This window comes from Planococcus citri, chromosome 5 (assembly GCF_950023065.1).
Source record: "Planococcus citri chromosome 5, ihPlaCitr1.1, whole genome shotgun sequence".
NCBI classification, from domain to species: Eukaryota; Metazoa; Arthropoda; class Insecta; order Hemiptera; family Pseudococcidae; genus Planococcus; species Planococcus citri.
Window position 1 is genome coordinate 24,829,668 of NC_088681.1, and position 17,647 is coordinate 24,847,314.

General features: G+C 33.8%; 2 protein-coding genes and 1 long non-coding RNA gene across 4 annotated transcripts in view; 2 read left to right on the plus strand and 1 right to left on the minus strand.

Moving 5' to 3' along the window:
• Positions 1-6,152, plus strand: part of LOC135849364 (nephrin-like) — a 380,313-nt gene extending 374,161 nt beyond the window's left edge. Inside the window, exons 13-14 of the mRNA XM_065369755.1 lie at positions 127-314; positions 5,163-6,152. Coding sequence (XP_065225827.1) covers positions 127-314; positions 5,163-5,399 — 425 coding nt within the window. The 3' untranslated portion in view covers positions 5,400-6,152. The remainder of the gene's footprint in view (positions 1-126; positions 315-5,162) is intronic.
• A 975-nt stretch (positions 6,153-7,127) lies between these two features.
• On the minus strand, positions 7,128-11,059 carry LOC135846777 (mucin-2-like). The gene is made up of 4 exons (XM_065366058.1): positions 10,858-11,059; positions 10,365-10,557; positions 10,160-10,289; positions 7,128-10,084 (listed from the first exon to the last, which is right to left on the minus strand). Exons 1-4 carry the CDS (start codon positions 10,956-10,958, stop codon positions 7,257-7,259), a joined length of 3,252 nt encoding a protein of 1,083 aa, XP_065222130.1. The 5' UTR covers positions 10,959-11,059; the 3' UTR covers positions 7,128-7,256.
• Positions 11,060-11,699: 640 nt separating this feature from the next.
• On the plus strand, positions 11,700-15,243 carry LOC135847499 (uncharacterized). 2 transcript variants are annotated; one of them, XR_010559183.1, is made up of 8 exons: positions 11,700-12,356; positions 12,442-12,502; positions 12,569-12,815; positions 12,883-13,060; positions 13,147-13,254; positions 13,326-13,501; positions 13,572-13,747; positions 14,400-15,243. It is a non-coding gene; the product is annotated as an uncharacterized LOC135847499 (long non-coding RNA). The 2 variants fall into 2 exon arrangements; XR_010559182.1 differs by having other exon boundaries at positions 11,702-12,502.
• Positions 15,244-17,647: the final 2,404 nt, after the last annotated feature.

Sequence of the window (17,647 nt, forward strand, 5' to 3'; positions counted from 1 at the left end):
TATATACCTACCTAGTACCTACCTACCATTTTCATAAGCTTATAAATGTTTGTTTTAGTGCGCAATGGTTTATGGTTTGATTTTTAAAATATTGTGTGAATCCATCATTTTTTATACTTGTTTCAGATATTGATAGACTGAGCGATAGTTCGAGAAAAAAACAACACATATCAACGATAGAAAATAGATATATGCAAAATAGGAATTTCCTACAATATAGTAATACACCAACCAGCTATTCTGGTTATTGTACATTACGTACCGGTATTGTTCCTTTACAAGACTTCTGCCATTTAAATACAAAAACGACATCGGTAAGTGTTCGATTAAAGCTCTCGAGTGTTCAATAATGTTATTCCTGTAGGTATATCAGATTTACTATTTCTTATCAGCTCGAACCAAAAATGAAATAGGGTCATTGAAATTCGTTTAAAAAATTTATGAAATCTAAGCCATGTAGATTTGAGTACCTCCATCATTCTGTCTGATCTCTCAAGAGAGATGAGGTATGAGGTGGGCCTCGTAAGTCGTAAATCCTCAGGCATTGGGGTAGTTCTACCAATTTTACACTTTTTGCGTCCGTGTAAAATTTCACTTACAGTATGCACATGAAAAGTAATGGTGAATGGTTTTGTCAATAAAAGTTGTCCCCATCTAATATTTTCAGGCACTATAATGAATTCAACCCCCTCCCCCGACCCACAGACCCCCGTATATGATCCAAAGTTCCATCGTCATGGCTGTCTCACATCTCGTTTTTAAATAGTTACATAGCTGGTTAGCAAAGAGTGGTGATGTTCTGCAATTTTGACATTCGTTTTTTTATTCCTGAAAACTACACGCAAATTACAGTATGAACACAATTCACTTCAGTGACACCTATATGCTGTGGAGTGACCTCAAACCTCTGTCTTCGAGTTTTTGTTCCCTCGGCGTGGTTAATTTTCAATGCATTCCCAATGGCTCACTATTTAAAAAGTTTGGTGTTTGAAAATGGAAAAACTGTTTAGGCAGTTCACCAAATCTTGTCCACTGATAAAATACTGAATCCGAACACCGCTATGCAGTATATAAACGTGATTCCATGAAAATATGGTTATTTATCTTTTGCCACTTCTTTCGTCATGGTTTCTCAGCTCCGCCATACACAAACAGAGAAAAACTGAGAAATGTTGAAAAATTATTATGTGGTGAGCACTGATACTACTTACACTAAAACACACAAATTTAAACAATTTTACATTTATATTATCCCTACTTAATAAAGTTTTATCCACCGTCATGGGGAATGATGTTTTTTCTTTCGCCATGGAATTTATACTTTTTTGACCAAGCTGGAGAAATTTTCACCTAGAAATCCTTAAAATTTGTGGTATATTCTCGATTTAAAAATTATTTGAATTACTGAAACACTTTTCTTAATTTTGTAGGTGATCAGTTCTCTCAAAAAAGACCAGTTTTGAAGCGAAATTTGCAGAAAAGTCCCACATTTTCAAATGGCTCCCCCCCCTCCCCTGAGGGATATGAATTTGGCACAACGTTATCAATGAAGTCTCGAGTGTATATATTAACCATTCCAACCGAAAAAAAATTCTCAAAACAATTTTTTTTTGGCGAGGAAACATACTGCAAAATTGTGTAAAATTAATAGAACTACCCATTGACGATTTATTGAAAAACTGCTGAAAATAGGTTTATATTGCGAAATAATTGGTTGAACTTGGAGCCAATCAGTTTATAAGATTTTAAAAGAAATACCTAAAGCCAAAAAAAAATTCTCTACAAAAAAATTAACTTCCGCTTTTGCCCTCCCCTCGGTTTTTAACCCTTAAATGCCCAGGTGAATCCTGAAATGCGATGTAAAAATGCTTTCGATATCTTAAATTAGATTAACACAAATTTCACTTTGACTCGTAGTTTACCCCCCAACCCCTTGAAACCATTTTGGAAATGATGTGATTATTTAGGTATTTCATTATAGGTAAGTAGGTATTCTCCAAATCCGAAAAGGAAAAAAATCTTATTGGGTCAATTTTGAAATTGTATGATGTGGTTTCATTAATGTAATGAATGAGTGACAGCATACTTTGGATCAACATCTCACCCCTTTTTAGGGAACATTTTTTGACAAAATTTGGAATAAAATATCTACGGGGACCAGTGCTCCCTGCTCCACATTTAGATGAACTTATTAGTGGTCGACTGTCCAGTTTTCATAAACTGAAATCAGGAAAGGAGTGGTCAGGGTGGACCGGAACGTTTTTTTACAAAGGAGGAGTCCCGATAAGACCATTTTTTGGCCCCCTGACAGTTATCGACTAGACCACTCTTAAAATGTTGTTATAAATATCCAGTATACGAATCGGTGGTTGGTTAACCCAAAATGACCATTTTTTTGGGCTCCAGGGGTTCCCAAAGTTGTGATTACAAAAAGAATTTTAGGAACCACTGAGTATTTTTTTCAAAAACTTTTTTAGCGTAAAATATCTGTTTGAACTCGATAAACGTTACTCATGCGAGGTGATTTTTCCTATTTTCGATCCTCGGGGGCAGAAATTGGGGGGTTTTGATTTTTGGAAAATTTTGGAACCACTATTTTGAAACTACCCCTTTGAGCCCCTCTAAAAAGCTTTTTACAGTTTATTAGTACCTATCTAAAAGACCTTCATCCTACCAAATTTTGAGCTCAATAAAATTTTCCGCTGGTACTCAAAATCCAGTTTTCCATTTTTTCGCAATTTCGAAATTTTGGGAACCCCTGGAAAACTAGAAACCTCCGATTTGCGCCAAACGTAACGTTTTGAGGTACCTATATATTCAATCATCTTGATGAAAAAGTTCAATTAAGCTCTCTGTATATTCGTAATTTTGAACACTTTTTTTAGAGCCCCCCACTTAAGGCACCCCTTAAAAAAAAAATGTTTAAGCACATTTTTTCAAATAAATTGAAGAATTTACATTTGAACCACACTAGCAAGTGCTCGATAATTTTTCATTTGATTTTTCCTGTAACTTTCAAAATAATTAAGCTTTTTTGGGCCAAATTCTGATATTTTAATTAGAAAATTGTGTTAATCTAATTCAAGATATCGAAAATATTTTTACATTACCTACATTTCAGGATCCACATGGGCCTTTAAGGGTTGAAAAACTATTCTCGAATAAATCAACAAGTAGACGATTACTCAAATCCAACCCAATGTACTGATATCAAAAATTGAAAACCGCCTAGCTCTTCATCACAAACCAAAGCTTTCAGAAAAAGTTAAATTGAATAATTAATAAAAAAATTACAAATTGAGGAACGCATTCTTTCTCCTCTCAAACCAAAATCTCATTGAGTAATCATTAGAATGATATTTCTAAGCAGGAAACAAGGGAATGCATTTTATCAATTTGTGACTTTATTCTACTCAGATTTTTTTTATAGAGTTTTAATTATTTAATAGCTGAAATAGAAAAAATCTTAAAGGAGTAATTATACTCATACGTTCTGTTGAAGAGAACAGGACGAAACTGTTTCCAATTGATCCGGAGACTCCAAAATAGAGTACATACCATACTTGAGCTCTTTACCTTAATGGTTTGGTAAAATTTTGATTTTATACCATTTTTTAGACCAAAATGCACAAATTTAATTTTCAAAAAAGTACTAAAAATCAAAAAATAAATCGGTTGGTGTTCTTTGACAAAAAAAATAATGTAGAAAATATCCAAAATTTCAATTTGAAAAACAATTTTTGAAGAAAAAAAAAACATTTTACAGAAGTTCAAGTCAAAAAATAGTATGAAAGTATTCCTTTTCTATATTGAATTTTGTAAATTAATTTTTTTATTCAACGATCTTTAATTCATCGGATTCAACTTGGAATTTTCAAAATCGAGATTTGAGACTATGAAAAGAGCGTTAAAGTCTAAAAATGTGATAAAATGATCAAAAAACACGAAAAACGCATTAAATTTAGTAAAATTATTGAAAATTATCTAAAAGTAATGAAATTTTAGTAAAATTTATTGACAGATGAAATGTTTCAGAAATTGCATAAAAGCATAGTTAAAATCAAATACATCTAGAAAGCTCTAAAATCATTGCAAATCAAACAAAAAATGGTGAAATTTTAGTAAATTGGATGAAAAAATATAAAAAATTTGTTCCAATGTTAAAAAAAGTACCTACCTACAAAAAAAAAAAAAACATTGAAAAACACTGTAAAGTTGCTGTTCTTGTCCAATCCCGTTTTTCAAAATTTTCTCAAAAAAAATTAAATACCTAGGTACCTATTATGTTGCTTAAGTATTTGGCAAAAATCAATGGTACATATTTTATTGTTTCTCATATTGAAAAAGAGTCTAAAATTGCAAGGAAATTTTGTCATGCTGTAGAATATTGAATTTGGGTATTATTGTTTTTTTTTTCTCCAAAATTTAGCCCATAAAACTAAAAAAATAAACTTAAGTACTTATTGTAGATAGGTACCTAGTTTAAGTATTAAGTTTTTTTTTGTTTTTTTTCAAAATAAGTACAAAAAAATTAAATTGGTAGATATAGTAGATTTTGTTATATCCGAGAAGAAAATGATTGGACCTAATCAGACCCAAGTTTTGATCGGATTAGAGGTGCTGAGACCTGATCAGATCCGATGGAGGAGGCCTGATTGGATCTAACCAGATCTTTCATAAATCTAATCAGACCATCAGACCTGATCAGATGCAATCATTTTCTTCTGGGATGTAAGTACATAACTGAATTCAATGTAAAAATGAAATGGAAATTCAGATTATGTGTAACCTAATCTAACCTACCCTAACCTAACCTTATTGAAAAATGGATTTAGGATTCGATGTTGCAATTTTATTAATGAGTCTATTTCACGTGTTTCCTGAATTTTTTGTGTCATTACAAACTCTCTCCTGTGCCCTACTATATGAAATCGCCCCACCTGTATGACTTTTTCACACATTTTAATGTCAATAATTTAAATATTTTTTACCCTCGCATTCTTTCAGATTTCCATCAAATTCTCATAAATGTTTCTCACATCGCTTCGAATGTTCTATCCGATCCTCTGATTTTTTTCAACCCCCTGCCAATTCTTATTTTGCTCATTTGTGGGTAAATTCATACTTATTCATATGATTTTTTTTCTTTTTTGTTCACACAGATACACGGTGACCTCCAATACCTATCGTCCTCCAGCGGGACGCTAAACAGGCACCAGTGGCCAACATACAGTGGTACAATTGCAGGCGTACAAAGCCATCAATGCGCTTATCAAGTAGGATTATCGAATCCTACTCATCAGCAGGCGCAGACTCAAACTCCTATACCGCCTTCAATGATTGAAACGTCGTTACCAAATACCTCTTTGGCTATAAATAAGCAAGAGAGTACCGTTTAATGATATTCCATCATTATGGTATCATATCACGTTACAAGATTGTTATTATGTTTGTTGTGAAATTACCTACCTATCTGTGTAAAAGTGTATGTGTATTTTTTCTCCCTTGTTGTAGCTTCGAACATGAAAATTGGCGTTTGTTTTGTATTCGTTATAGAAATTGGGGTTTGATTCTTTTTTTGGTATCAAAAAAAAAAAAAAAAAAAGAGTACCTGGAAACGAAAGATGGTTATGCCTGTGATATCTGTGACTACAAATTTTTGAGAATTTTTTCCTCTTACTTTTTTTTCGAATAAGCAACCATATACCTACCTACGTAGTGCGAATCTCGTGTAGAAAAATATTTAATTTCGTTTAAATTGCTCATTTATTTAGTTCGTTGCTAACCCATTACATACCTTCATCTCTTGATACGATTCATACCTACTAATAATAATGGAATTATCGCCAATTTTTATGCGACTGTTCTTTTTCCACATCGGAGTATTATTAATTTATATACTCTTTACTATGTATACCGGCGTTGAATTTCGTATTCATAGCTTTTCATGTACGATTATACATATACAATCAAACGTAATACGAAGTTCGATGGAATTTTTTATCATGTTTTTTGTTTTTTAAATTATTTTTACCCAATTTTTTATACCTATTCGTAAACGAAAGATGTTCGCGATTTAAATGTTTGTTTCGTCATTTTATTTTGATTTTTTTTTTCTAATAAGACGCTGTACGAATAAGTTTTTTTTATGTTTCACATTTCATTGTGATACGATTGTTTTAAATATTTTATACATTAAAAGACTTTTCAAGTTTCTGTTATTCGTGAGAATATTTATAATGTCAATTAAATATTCTGTTCATTTATACAGGCTATGTACGTATATTTCTTACATTTTCAAAAAAATCAGCACGTTGGTTGAAAGTTTTCTAATGTATCAGGTGCTGTGGACTTTTCGTTCGATTTACAATACTGAACTATTTCAACGTCATCTCCAAAGGGAGAAAAAAAACTCCTTACGATATAAAATACTCGTACAACTTTCGTCGTCTCGTGCAAATGGTCAGTTTTTTTCTCTTTTCTACGCTATCTGAGTCGTTTACTTTTCTATCGACGGTGGTATTTTCGTTGGATTTCAATAAAACAACGAATTACCGTATCGATTGCGCATCGAAAAATTGAATACATTCTCATGGCGAAAAGACATCTCGTACTCGAGGGACTAGTGCCGATTCAAATCGCCGCCTTTCTAACCCGTATACTTATATTGCGGAGGATTTCGAAAGGCAAAAAATTATTTGGCCTTATGATAAGAGATGAAAAAAAAAACAAAGGATGGTGGAAAAAAATTGAAGTTTTAAATTAAACGGTAAACAATATAGAATTACTCCGTTGAGATATGGTTTGAATTCGAATTGGGATCTGAAAAGGATAAAATGAATTGAAAACTTTCTGGAAAAAATTCCCATTTGATTTATGTGGGTAGACGAAGTTCAAGTTCTTGTACTTGGACTTGGAAATTATTTATTTATTATAAGAATTTTGAAGGGTGAACCTCTTTGGTCAATTTTTATGTGCTAAAAATTCCTTCTCTTTTTTCAAATAGAAAAATATTCTATCGCATCGACAAAATTACTCCCGAAGCCGAAGTCGAAACAAATTGACCAATTTTCTCATTTTTTCCTCGCCGCCAAAAATATTTCAATAATGAACAAAATTTTCGTCAATTGAAAAATGAAAATTTGCTAACATTTATTTACAAAAAAAACGCAATTTTACAACTAATTTTTTTACACATAAAATTAAAATACAACGAGGAACATTTACACAGGTAATTTTTAAACAAACTCAGAACATTAAATACGACTAAAGGAACCTTTGTCATCTTCCATTTCAGACTTTTTAACTCTATTGACGAATTTATTTAATGTTTTATCGGAAGGCAACGTGTATTTTTGAAATAAAACATTATATTCGACAGGATTCCTATAAAGTAACCCTAAAGCGAAAAGTTTATCGTCTTCAGACCACCTAAATTGAGTGTATGTTTTACCAGCTATTTTCATCTGACCGATGAAAAATTGAATACCGTCCGAATCGATGTATTTCGATAATATTTCTTCGGCTAGCTGCTCGTCTGTTTTAGTATCACGGGGATCTTTGACGGAATTCAAACGTTTCTTTAACGATTGTATTTTTTTCTTTAACCCATTAATTTCGCGTTCTTTTTGTAAAATATTCGCCTCACATTTACTGATCCGTTTTCGCTGTAGCTCGACGTATTCTTTGTCGTATTCTTCGTCGTTGCAATTAGCGAAAAAGGGATCATTGTCGTCGTCATCGTCATCTTCAGAGTCATCTATTTCATCCCATTTACGTTTCAAAGGTGGTATAACCGTCAATTGATTTGGTACCGGAATTGTAGGTATCGTTTGCTTAGTATCAGGAGGCAAACTTGTTGATTGCTTCAGTGTAGAAGTAAAAGAATCGTAGGTTATGAGTACTTCGGAAGGTTTCAAGTTTGTATCGAAACTAGTCGATTGAATTGATCGGAAAGTTAACGATGATGGAAGTTGAGTTTTACTCGGAGATTGAGTATACGATTTAGCAACGATGGCTCCATTCAATGTTGGTTGATGACATCGAATGGAAGAAGTTGGAGACCCATTCGCATGTACTAGAGTAGAAGACGCATTCGTAAGGACTTGGGCACGTACCGTATTCGACGGTATTCTCGCAAGTGCGCCATCTTTACCGCGGATAATGATTGATGGCTGAGTTTTCGACACGTTAATACTATCAGACTGTACACCGAGTTGAACTACAGGTGGAGTAGAAACTGTTGATTTCGGAAGTGGTAGTGCGATTCGAGCTAATGCTGTATTTGGTGTGGCTGGGATTGCTTGTAAAATGGGAGTAGTCGAAAACGTGGGTTTCACAACTGGAGTGGTTATCGTAACACTTGGAATTTTTAATGGATTCGTAGTTGGTTTGACGAATGTTCCTCTAGGGCTAGAAATTGAAGTATGTACCGATGGCTTGGCCAGAGTGACAGAAGATGAAACAACTAGCGGTGATTTGAGTAAAGAATTGGTAGGTTTCACCGGTGTTATAGTCACAGAATGAGATACCGAAGCAGTCGTCGTAGGTTTAGCTGGAGTAGAATTCGAAATCGAAACGTTTGCTGTTCCTTTGGTGAGATAATTGTAACAAATCGAACTATTTGACACTACAGTCTTCGCAGTACTGACCGGTAGCGTAACCGAAGGTATTTCCGAGGTAGAAATATTCGTCGGTAGAGTTGTCGAGTTACTACTTCTCAAATCGATTCTCGGTATTTTAACCAAAGGTGTACTGGAAACGGTATCCTTCACCGGCGGTTGAGTAGCAGGACTGTGTGAAATTAAACCACTCGTTTGAGGTTTCAACACAACTTTACCAGACACAGACACAACTTTACCAGAAATAATCGTCGGCGGTACACCTGCAGAAACAAACGCGTCCAAAGTAGAAATCGAATCCAGTGGTCTAGGTTTAGGACCAGCACAAGCTACAGAATTACTCGCAGGTTTATTGGCCGAATTACTCAAATTGGACTCACGTTTAGGAGTTGAAATCGGATTCGTCGTATCGCTCGAACCACATAGCCGTTTTTGAATCGGCAAAACAGTCTTCGGATTAGCACTGGATACTAAATCTGCCACTTGAAGAGGTTTTTGAATAATCATTTCGGCGGCACTCGACGCAGTAGTCGACTGCAGCGAAGTGGACTTAGTCGAAACACCCGATTTCAATTTCATTTTATAAAGATGCGGAAGCAAATTCTCACTGGTGATTACGTAAACGCAATTCATATTCGGGTCACATTCTTGAACGGTTATATTTTTCAAAAGAAATATAGCCGGACTACCGCAAATAATGTTGACGTTGTCTGGTTTCACGAATGATTCTTCTTTTATCTCTTTCACGTAATTAGCTACGTTGAGAATTACCGACGCTGATGGTAATACTTCACACAAATCAGAAGCATCTGTATCAGGACATTTCGACGTGACTAAATAGCTGTTCAGAGTTGGACCAGATTTGACTCTATTTTCATCGGAAGCGTTAGCCATCTTGACGATATTTAATAGCTGTATAACGAGATTCTTGGTTGTAGGTTCCATAACTGAAAAACCACTCGTGTTACAATTCCCTCGTACAAGAGCAGAAGAATTAGATGCCGCTGATACACTCGACGTGGCGGTAGGTTTACTTGTTACCGAAGTAGTCGATTGGGGAACGTTCAATTTAGCTGGAGTGGCCGCTGGAGGTGAACTGGTCACAGTTACAGACGTTGACATTTTTGATAAACTAATACTGGTATCTTTTGATAAGGTATCACATAACGTTGCTTTCAATTTATCCGAATCCTTTTCAATTTTAATTCGTTTGGCGCTTACAGCATCATCATCATGATTTGATTTTGATATACTTCCACTCGAAGAGTTGACGATTTCAATATCGACGATATTATTTGAAACGTCTAACACGGGCACACAAACACGTGGATTTATGTTATTATTTTTCCAACTTAAAGACATCGTTTCGTCCAGTTCCGGTATGGAAATATTCTCTATCCCAAGTTTTTTAGGGCTTTCGTCGCATTCAACAACTTCTTCACAATGTACGACACTCGCATCAACTGAAAATAAATCAGACACGAATAAATTAAGGTTTTAAAAGCAGAATGTACACACACTACATAGCAGCTACGTACCTCGATCAGTAGTTTGTATTGTAGAGCGTATATTGGATTTTATATTACAGTTCCTCGTATTAGAACTTAGACCAGGTTTCGAAAAATCATCATCGTCCAACTTGCATTCCATGTCTAATTTCTTCACAACCTGTCACAAGATTTTCGTTATCAACACGAGATACAAATCACTATGTGAAATGTGTAGAATAAACGTGTTTCTCACCTCTCTCATGTGACTCCCAAAATCATCGAAGAAAATTGATGGCACTGCGTGATCATGAAGATCGTTATTTTCATCGAAACAATTATTGCAAAAATGTAAAGAACATAATGAGCTGTTGAACATCGGTGGTTTCCATGATGGTTTTTTCGCAGCGTCGATCCAAGATTGCCTTCTATACGGATCATCAGGAAATCTAAGGAACACATTACTTATTAATTAAGGAATTTATCACGCTGTTAGTCACATTAAATCAACAGTTGAAATATTTAGAATCGAATTAATCGACAAGATACTAAAACAACCAGTTTCGTTGCTCAGAACGAATTTAGTTTATCAACAATCAGAAAAATTAAAAAATTCACAGATTTACGCGGTTTACGATAAGAAACGAAAAATTGATAATACAATACATCCATAGAAAAATTTTCAGTGCAAAAGACACTTCACTGAAGTTTGAAGTTTGACATAAACATGGCGTAATTTGAGCGCTTACTTGTGAAATGAAATGATGTAATTATTTTTAGCCATCTTCATTTGTTCGACGGTTGGTGCGTAAGTTCGCATTTTACAGTTTGGAGCTTCGCAACGATCCATTTTTAATCCGCTAAATTTAGTAATTCTCGAATTATAATAAAAACTTCAATCAAATTCCATTGATTTCAATTTACATCCAAGGATTTTGAAAATTGCGTCTTTCTGGTTTCTGAGTTTCTGATCTGAAAAATGTAAACTGTGGTTCAATGTTGGTAACCTATTTTTTTTGACGACGAAAAAATTACAATTCGAAAAGTAAAAATTTTCAATTATTTAAAAAATTCCGCGTTTTTTCACTTTTTTGGGAGAAGTTATGAATATTTTTGTTGTTGCTGAAACTTAACCTAATTAATAATATTTATTAACTGCTTCAAAATGCCCAAACTGAGAATTAAATGAATATTTTATATTTTATTTTGCAATAAATTATTCAACTTTTTTTTTGTAAAAAGTGCAACAGTGTAATCGAATATTTTACAGTGTTGTTATAATTTGTAAAATTAATTCGTTTTGAAATTGAACAATTTTATTTTTAAAATGAATTTTTTCAATCAATAACACCAAAGAAAAATATTTCGATGTTTATTGGTTTTATTGAAGAGAGATCTTAATGAAAAAAACAATCAAAACTCTTTAAAGCTAATTTTTTCATAAATTGAAAAAGTAAAGTCTTTCTCTCGAAGGTAAATACAAGTTTAGAATCTGTGGCAATATCAATTTTTTGTGTACATTGATAATGATAAGAGAGAGATTAAGAGGGTGCTCTACGTTTTGTTTGTTTACTTTTTAGCATACCCGCGGGCAGAGATTAGACATTTTTCAAACGCATTTTTTTATTAGTTGGAGATGATGAAAGTGAATAATTATGAGTGAAAACGTTATTACTGTATTGAAACAACATAATAAAACTTTGAAACAAGCTAAACGATTAAAATATAATCAATTCAGACGATTCTCTATATTCGAGCATTCATTGTCAGTCATGACATCATAATTCTGAAACTACTGAACAGAATTTGATGAAATTTGGATATATTGTGCATAAAAATGGTCCAGAGAGGTTGACGTTGCCCTTTTTTCAAATTTCTTCGTATTTTTCGAGATATTGTCATTTGAAAATTTCAAATGGCTATAACTTTGATTTAACAAAATTAATCAAAAAAAGGGCAACGTCAAGTTGTCGGGAATTCATTTCTGCACAACATATTCAAATTTCATCAAATTCTGTTCAGTAGTTTCAGAATTATGATGTCATGACTGACAATGAATGCTCGAATATAGAGAATCGTCTGAATTCATTATACATATATTAATCGTTTAGCTTGTTTCAAAGTTTTATTATGTTGTTTCAATACAGTAATAACGTTTTCACTCATAATTATTCACTTTCATTATCTCCAACTAATAAAAAAATGCGTTTGAAAAATGTCTAATCTCTGCCCGCGGGTATGCTAAAAAGTAAACAAACAATACGTAGAGCACCCTCTTAACTATGACGATAATTTATTACATGCCTTTAAAATATTATAAATTGTATTTTAAGCACATCCAGTTCACTGATTAATCCATCCAACATATTGTGTTTATGGCCAGTCATCGTTATGGTAAGTAATTTGAAAACGTTTACTATCAACCCAATCAACATATTCTCATAACTTTTAATTTTATAGGACTTATCAACGAGTGCTGCACCTAGTTATATGAATGGTTATCCCATCGGCGATATGAATACCTCACCGAATGCCAGTGGTACGCCTACGGTGCCTTTAGCTTTTGACCCGAGTATGGCTACTCCAGTTCCGCCGGAAATGCCGGAATACATACCACCTCCATCGATGCCTCCTGGTCCGATGATGACATCAGTTCCAATGCTTTACGGTCTTCCTCCAGGGCCGTATCCGTATGCCTAGCAAACAAGTCAGTTCTCTTATTCAGAATTATGTTCAATTTTCATTATTGAAGTAACACGAAGATGTGTTTCTAGATGTGCCTCACATGGATGCTCCTAATGATGCCGCCTGTTACTACACTGGCTGGTATTATTAATAAGTTCAACGCCGTTAGATTTATTCAAATTTTACGTCGAAGATCTCATATCTCGTTTCCACGATGAGAGAACAATAATCAAAGAAATATTAAAAGCGAAGAACTTCGAAATTGAGGTATTTTTCAAATCAATAGATGATAAAATTGAGCAATATTATCTACGAGATCGATTATTTGATAACCTTTTTAATTATATTCGTAGATATACACTACATTCGAACAATTCGCAACTGTCGTGTGTGAAGATACAAGATCAACCACATTGGACGCCGGTAACGTTAAGTTAACGTATTATGCATTATTAGAGAAGGTAAGAGAACCAGAAAGTAAACTAGATTTCTCGTTTTAAAAGGTAACTAAAACGTGGTTATTTTTTTAAAGGCCAAAGTTCGAGAAGAAGCTCATAAACAGAATAAATTCCGCCTTTTTAGTACGCTTGCAAGACTTGAACGTGAACCATGAACAAGAATGGGAAGAAGTACGTGAGAAATTACAAGAAGAAAGCGCTTTCAAAGATATTATGTTGGAATCTGAGCGAATTCGATTATATGTATAAGGTAAGCCATACATTACAACAACCAAGTTTTTTTACGTTCTGTACTTCATCAATGTTATGATTTCTCGCAGGAATACCAACATAGTATGATGGAGGAAGCCTGCTTTCTCGTTAATTATCGATCGAAAAAATCGAAGGAAACTAAAAAAGTAAAAAAACGATCTGTTCGTTCTCCAATCATCATAATTCGCGTTCCAAACATAAGAAAGAAAAGAAGAAGAAGAAAGCGAAGTCACCTTCGCCCCTTGTAAGCTAAATTTATTATTTCATTGGTTCATGTTTATAAACGAGCGTTGCAACTTTCAGGACGATATAATCGCTGGAAAAGTATGAATTCTACATTATAAGTGCATGTTGAAAATGAAACTGAGTTCTTATAAGGAAATGGCTGGACATGAATGCAAAAAACCATTTGTTTTCTTATATATTTTTGAAACGATCTCTTTTTTTTTTACTATTTGTAGTTCGACGTATTCATGGTCCAGTCAAAAGTTTTAAGAACTCCTTAAATGAACGTAAAAATACTAACATAAAACGTGCTCGAAATGTACATCGAAATTTTCCTCTCTGATTGAAATTCGTTCGTAGGATCAATAGTGACGAGAATTTTATATAAGTTTTCCGAAGCAGACGTAATAATATTATTTCATAAAAGAGAGAATTTCGCGAAAATTGGAAACCTTCGCAACTCGTTGAACTCGTTAAATTAAATTTTTTTCTTTCTTTAAATCTCGTCCATTCACCTTGAGTAAAGTTTTCAGCGAACGGTTGAAAACCGAACGAACGAAATTAGTTGTTTCGAGATAATCCTGCGAAAACGTTTGTTCTCGCTCGCTTTCGTATCTTGATTAAATTTCTCTCGATAACCACGAAATTGACCACATCGTCTATGTTCACAGGCTCATTCCAATCGTAAATATAAGGAGTCTAGCGAAAGCCGACATAAATCCAGCGAAGATGATAAGAACGAACGTCAAGATGCCAGAGATGAAAATACTCGCGAAAAAAGCCCCGAAGCTGGAAAACCATTAGATGTGGTACGCGCACCATCGGTCAGCGATCAAATTTCTGCTCACGGTGAACCGACTGAACCCGTCGTCGAACAAAAAGATACCTCTAAATTGTCCAAACATAGAAATAAAGACGGCAGGAATCAGAGGAGCTGAGCGATGGAAAGTTGGAAAGAAGACGTAATGCATTATTGCAACAACTTTACGCTGATTCTGAAGATTCCGAGTGATTTTTTATACGTAATTTTCCTGATATATTTCGTAGAAGGATAATGTTCGTTCTGATGATAATGTCATGGTGTTGTGACGTAGTAAGGGAGTAGATTAGATTTTGTACGTTTGTTTGTTTCTTCGAAATTACGATTACCCCAGCATTCGTAATATTTTTTTATTTATTGATGATGAATTCGGATGGCATTTTTACATATTATGTTTTTGTAACCTGTGCAAAGTTTAAAAGAATAACGCTTTATGTTTATTCATTTATACGTAATTATATGGAAGTGCATTTTTGTAATTTAAACTCATTTCTCTAGGATTTAAATAAAATACTATTGTTTTTATTTAGGAATTACCTTTGTGTAAACTTCGAATGATTTACTTCATTTTTTAAAAAAATTATTATTACATTACAAAATCTTTGTAATAAAATGAAGTACCCCTAGTACCAGTATTTCAGATTTGGTTGAAATCTGCGGAATTGATGACTACAGAAATAAATACTTAAATTAGATACTTGAGATTATTTACTTCATTTTATTCAAAAATTCAAATGCTTTTTTACATACTTTACTTCTCAATCTCATTCTCAACTGACAACTCCACTCAACCGAAACAGGAAATTCAGGACGATTTAGGATAATCTGGAAAAAAGTTTTAATCGATCAAACGGCTGCACTGATCTATTTTTTTCGACCAATCAAATAGCATGATTTCTCCAAGAATGATGTAAACAAAACCATTATCATAATTTTTCCTGAAAATGTCTGCAACGTGTTGATTGTTCGCGAATTCGCGATTGTGCGATTTAATTACGGTGTTTTTTCCTATAATAAACGAATATCGTGGTTGGTTTTCGTAAGATTAATTAGTAATTCGCGGTTGTAGTGTGCTTAGTGAATATTAGATCCACTTGCCAGCTCCATTATGAGATGTATAATTGAAAACATTCGAGTTCAAGTCGGTGGAAAAATTCCGGCCATTGCAAGCGGTAGATTCGTCGAGTAAGTTTTATGGTTATTAAATGCATATAAAATATATGAAAATATAAGTCCATAGATAGACTGGCTTAGTAAAGCTGAATATAAAAACCATCGTTTTGAATTACTTATGTAGTCGAAAAGTTGATTCAAAGGGGTAGCTGTAAGACGAAGTGCAAACGAGACGAATGGTATCTCTACAGAAGCTCACGTCTACGATGGTGAAATTCATCCTCATCTCGGTAATCCGTGTTTTTAATTCTTGAACCGATCTCGTTGTATAATACCAGCTTACTACGCTTTAACAAGCGACAAGTACGAGTACCGAAGAACTAAGTAAATATTTTGAAACTTTTCCTGAGATTTTATAAGACTGCAGCTACAAGTTTTAATCCACCGAAGAAAACTTGAACGTTGAGAATCATTGCCGGTTCAACAAAGTGCTCATATATCTACCTAAATGGAACGTTTTGTTAACGAAATGAAACTGCATTCTGTAAATTGATAATTATTTAAAAGACCACCAAGGCAATTATTACGAATAAATCAGTCAGCTCATTGTAGATTATGATGAAGATGTTCGCGGCATTTATGGTGAATAGGTAATCGATGGCAAATCGTCTTAATATTATGCATAAGAGGTTGCAGTTTCCGATTTAAAACAAATTCTTTTCAATTTCTTGCTTGTTTTTTTTCTTCGATGTATGGCAGTTTTTTCTCTCTTTTTTTTGCCCATTTTTGGAGGTTTTCCTTAAGTATACTTTCTTGTAGTGTGTGTGTTTTATTATCTATTTATAAACACAGCATAAAAGTATAAAAGTCGAAAGTTCGCGTTTCCTCTTCCTTTTCTTACCAACGGCGAAATAAATTTTCTAAAGGAAATGCTATAGGTACCACGTCGAGTACGTGATGTCGATGAACATGATGGAGGTTTTTTCGCATTTTTGTGGATGTGTGTGTGAGAGTGTTTCGCCGGACTGGAATCAAAGGGAATTTTTTATTTGCCAACTCGATAACGTACGTACCTACTCGTATTTTGATTTAGAGTATCAACGTTGAAAGTTATATATTTATTTAGACTTGAAGTTTGTTAAATCTATCTGGTCGGATGTGATTGGGATTTTGTATTGGTGAGCGTTTTTCGAAGAATTTGAATCAAAAAGATGACTTGATTAAGTTGATAATCGATTTTCTATTTTGAATACTTACTGTTTGCTGATTTTTAGTACCTACCTAGGTATTGTGATTTGTGAGTGTGATTACCAGACAGTCAATGAGTCAAACTCATCCTGTGGCTGTAGGTACAGGCCATGGGTGCCCAGAAATATCGCGAACCCCAAAGAAAGTTTTTTATTAAAAATATAGGTTGGCAACGTGAAATAGATGCATATGATTGGCGGAATGTTATCATCTCAGTTTAACAACCAATCATGTGCTATCATTATTATCATTCATTGTGACCAACCGAAATATTTAGCAGAAAACTTTGTTAGGGGTTCACGATATTTCTGGGCACTCTGTATGTACAACGTACGTTACCTATTCATTTCAAATAGGCATCTGGAGATAGCTGAAAGTTTGAATGGATTCTAAAGCTATTCTGATACCGAGAATAAGTTGTTGAAGCAAATAATGAAGTTACACATAATTAAAACTGAAAAGTTGCCTAGTAGAACAGAGACCGGGTTTTAGTTCTGGTTCTGTTTCCTGATCCAAATTCAGTTCTGTTTCCATTTTTAGTTCCAGTTTCATACTAATTACGAGTATCTAGGTAGTTTCCGTTTTTATCTTTTGCCAGACCGTGTTGGTTGTTTTCAAAAATTTCCATAAATTATCGCTTGTTTGCAAAAAAAAATCCAGGTATATAGTTACCTAGCTCATCTCATCTTTTTTTTTCAAAAATTGACCAAAAATTTCATTGTGTCTTTAAAAATTGTC

What these genes read in the sequence shown, in the direction of transcription:
- LOC135846777 (XM_065366058.1), bottom strand. Translation starts at nt 10,958, where the DNA reads ATGGATCGTTGCGAAGCTCCAAACTGTAAAATGCGAACTTACGCACCA. An exon ending in TTGGGAGTCACATGAGAGAG is followed by an intron (nt 10,290 to 10,364) that starts GTGAGAAACACG and finishes ATCTTGTGACAG; the next exon opens with GTTGTGAAGAAATTAGACAT. An exon ending in AATACAAACTACTGATCGAG is followed by an intron (nt 10,085 to 10,159) that starts GTACGTAGCTGC and finishes ATTTATTTTCAG; the next exon opens with TTGATGCGAGTGTCGTACAT.